This window comes from Asparagus officinalis, chromosome 6, assembly GCF_001876935.1.
Source record: "Asparagus officinalis chromosome 6, Aspof.V1, whole genome shotgun sequence".
In the NCBI taxonomy this organism is placed as follows: domain Eukaryota; kingdom Viridiplantae; phylum Streptophyta; class Magnoliopsida; order Asparagales; family Asparagaceae; genus Asparagus; species Asparagus officinalis.
Genome location: NC_033799.1, coordinates 30,463,332 through 30,467,383, shown reverse-complemented (window position 1 = coordinate 30,467,383; position 4,052 = coordinate 30,463,332). Strand labels below are relative to the sequence as shown.

Here is a 4,052-nt window from a genome sequence, read left to right as displayed (position 1 = left end):
ATAACTCATAAGAGTTAGAGAATTTGACAATAAGAAGGAACATTCCGACATTCAGAGTTCGAACGAGAATTTCTTATTCATCGCTCCTATAATGATTGGGTTATCCCTAAGAATACCTCATATGATGTTCTTCTGGGAACTTCCCGATGCATTGGTTATCCTGAAGATACTAAGGATAGTATTTTCAATCGCATGTTCAGGTTATCCTTAAGAATATATGATTCTCTAGGAACTTCCCGTTACATAAATCGTCCACCCCCAGCTTCCTCTGCGGAACTGGTTCAGACATTATTCTCAGTTACCTGACCGGGTTATCCTTAGCATAATATTCCCTAGGAACTTCCCGTTAAAAGTGGAAAACAGTTTAGACTCATATACCTATTGGAGTACGCAGGGAACAGTTTAACCTCTTGCACCAGTTGGAGGATTGAGAACCTACCCGCTGTTCTCCCTGTACACTGTGCGGATGTTATTATGCGTATCAGTAATAACCCAAAACGCATAACAACATACGCTTATTGTACACGGAGAACAACGAATATGTGCTGCCAAAACTTTCAATAATGAAAATATACAAAGTATACAAAGTTGGATGTATGCACTACTATATTGAGTACGCAGGGAACAGTTTAACCTCTTGCACCAGTTGGAGGATTGAGAAACAGTTTATACTCGTATACTCTTTGGAGTGTGGTGGTCATTCTCACTCGGTTTGTTCTGCCATTGAGACGCCGGCTTTAACTAAGGCCTGTATTGTATTCTTGAGAGTGATATAAGTCTTGGTGGGATGATGGATCCTTCTGTGGTATTCACAATATTTTGGGTCTGAACTCCCGCTGGCTTCCTCCTGGCTTTTAATAGGTGGGAGCTTAATTTTGTCGTTTTTTAGGAGGTACTTGAGGATGGCTGGAACTTCATCATCCTTGAAAGAGTATCGTTGCATCTGAAGTGACTGTTGTTGCGATCGCTCCCATGGCTGTCGTTGTGACGTTTGATCAGCAGCGAACCTGGGTACTAACTCTGATTGGCTTTCCTCGACCCTCTTTCTTTTAGGATAGCGTCTAGTCGAGGTGGTGACAGACTCAACTTCTTTCTGCTTTTCGTCTTCACTTTCATTTTTCTTTGAATGATGTTGAGAAGTAGGAATTGGGCCACCCCCGGTGTCATTGAAGGATCTAGTCGTACCACCCCCAGTGTTATCGAGGGGTGAATCAGTCCTGACAACCATATTCAAATTCGGACCATTGTTATTTGTCCTATCTGGAATAGGCGTGATTGGGGTAACGCAACAGCTAGACCCAGCTTGATGATCCGATTTAGGAAATTTACACCTTTCAGCTTGCAACTCTCTTATTTGTCGCATAGCCAATTCCATCTTACCCTCAAATTCTTCTTTCTGCTTGATTAATGCTTCTTGAACTACTCGAGTGAGCTGGTCAGGAGTAATGTTGAACGCATCCCTAGTGTTTTTAGAAAGACATGATAACTCGTGTAGAGTTACTTTCACTGGGATGTTAGCCAATTGGGTCATAACATCGAAGTGGTATGAAATGTTTGAATCTCCCGGTTTATCTCTTCCAATCTGCTGATTGAATCGAGACTGCCTTGGGATTCGAACATCTTGGTGCAGGGGCTCCTGTTGGGTCCTCTCAGCGAGTGCGGACTAGTCAACCTAGACAGAAATTCCGTCTAGGTTGACTAGTCAACCTAGACGGAAATCCGTCTAGGTTGAATCAACCTAGACGGAAATCCGTCTAGGTTGATTGTTCCGTCTCGTTTGTCAAACTAGACGGAATTTTCCGTCTAGTTTGATTCAAACTAGACGGAACAAACTAGACAGAAATTTTCCGTCTAGTTTGCTCCAACCTAGACGGAAATTTTTTCCGTCTAGTTTGTTCCGTCTAGTTTGGTCGATTTTCTACTAATGGATGTTATTAATGAATAAAATTTTTATTTTCTCTTTTATTCATTATTGTGTATTTTTAATATATTTGTGTTGTGAATCTTAGTGTCAGGTTGAGAATAATATGATAGTTGCCTATGAATGAAAAAATTATTATTAATGTATATTAGAAATTTATAGTTTACAATGATGGTTTTATAAACCGTATTTTGTTCATCAACGAAGGGAAAGTACCGTCGTTAATGAGTTACTAATTACCCATTATGAGGACTTTTACGACGGTATCCAACCGTCATTAATTAGTTTTCAACGACGGAAAAATATCCCCGTAACTAATGGTAACGACGGAAAAATATCCCCGTAACTAATAGTAACGACGGGAAAATATCTCGTCACTGATGGTAACGACGGGAAAATATCCCCGTCACTGATAGTAACGACGGTGATAATTACCGTCGTAAATATTAACAACGGTAATATGTTCCGTCGTTATAGACTCTATAACGACGGGTAGTATATCCCTTCGTGACCCTTTAGCGAAGAGGGCTTCAACGACGGGTGATGAAGGGATTTTCTCCCGTCGTTAGCATACAATAACGAAGGTTTTTAGCTCTTTAACAAAGGGAAATCCCTTCGTTAAAGATGTAATTTCTTGTAGTGTGGTTGCATTAAAAAATTATGTTAGAGGGGCCATACAGTCTGTTTTATAGTTTAAGATTGTCAACATATTTTGTCTCTTATGCATATCAATTATAAGTAATAATATAATTTAATTGATCCAAGTATATCATAATATATTTCTGGACTCTTATCTTGTCTTTTGCTCTTTATCATGTACAAACCTAGCGATTCTTATTCAATTCCTTCTTTTTTTTTCTTTTTTGTCTCTTAACATTGTCTTTTATTCTTTATTATGTACAAACTCATTTCATGGAAGGGTTATGATTTTTGAGATGGGAGCAGAAGACAAATGGATTGATTTTGGTGTAAAACTTTATTATTTGAAGAGATTAATTTTAAGAAATTCAACTCTAACATGATATCACAAATGATGTAGATGATGAAGACGCTACTTTAGAATTGCCCAGTAAAAAGATAAACGTGGAGAAAGATTGATCTCGGCTCAATTAAAATATAAAATAAAAAGAATAAATGATAATTTTTCTTGAACATTTTATATTATAACTTATTTTTGAGTAAAACTAGGAATTTTTAGAATGAATTTTTATGCAAAAATTTTAGCATTTTTGTATGCTTATGTGATTGCTTTTATCACATAAAATTATACTATAGTTATCATTAATCTTTAGTTTTATCTTTTTATTATTTTAAGTTTGTCAAATAATGTAGGCTGAGATCTCATATATATATCATGTTTATCGTACTTTTTTTTTATGTTTGCTTTTGAGATTGTTTATTATAAAATATGAGCTCATAATGTTGAAAAGTGCAGTGTAATTCTATTTTTCAATGCAATAAACAGTTAAGTTAGCAAAAAATCCATTACATCAAATTTTTTATAATGTTTAAATAAAAATTATAGCAAATCTAATAATTAAAATGAATCTGACTTATTTATGGTAATAAAATAAAAAAATAAATTATTTTAACCACGTGCATTGCAGATGCATAAAAACTAGTAATAATTATTAAGTAGGTGACTCCCGTTCTTTGGACTGAGTTCCATTTTACCTTTTAAAATTTATATTAGATATGCAGGGATATACACAATCCAGTTTGCACAAATGGCAAGTCTCTTATGGGCTAAAATCTAGATTTTTTTTGTCATACCTTGTCATGAAAAATGAATTTAGACCACTCAATGATCAAGAGTTATCAGACGACTAGAGGCTGAGAAACCACCCACCGATCCCCATCTCCATATCTCATCACTCATCAGCCAATGAAATTGAAGATAAAGATTTCACTGGATAACAACCCACCCCCCTCAATTTTGCTATTTAATTACACTCCTAACACAACCCTCACATCTCCGTCAACTCCTCTTCTTCTTCATTTTCTCAATCACCACCACCACCACAATGGCATCAACAATGGCTCTCTCCTCCCCTTCTCTCGCTGGAAAGGCGGTGAAGCTCACCCCTTCAGCCGCATCCGAGCTCATGGGCAACGGCAGAGTCTCAATGCG

At 36.8% G+C, this 4,052-nt stretch overlaps 1 protein-coding gene across 1 annotated transcript in view; it reads left to right on the top strand.

Annotated features, from left to right (window-relative positions):
- Nucleotides 3,886-4,052, top strand: part of LOC109844598 (chlorophyll a-b binding protein of LHCII type 1-like) — a 996-nt gene continuing 829 nt past the window's right edge. Inside the window, 1 exon segment of the mRNA XM_020413702.1 lies at nt 3,886-4,051. Within this exon segment, the coding sequence (XP_020269291.1) occupies nt 3,946-4,051 (106 nt within the window). The 5' untranslated portion in view covers nt 3,886-3,945.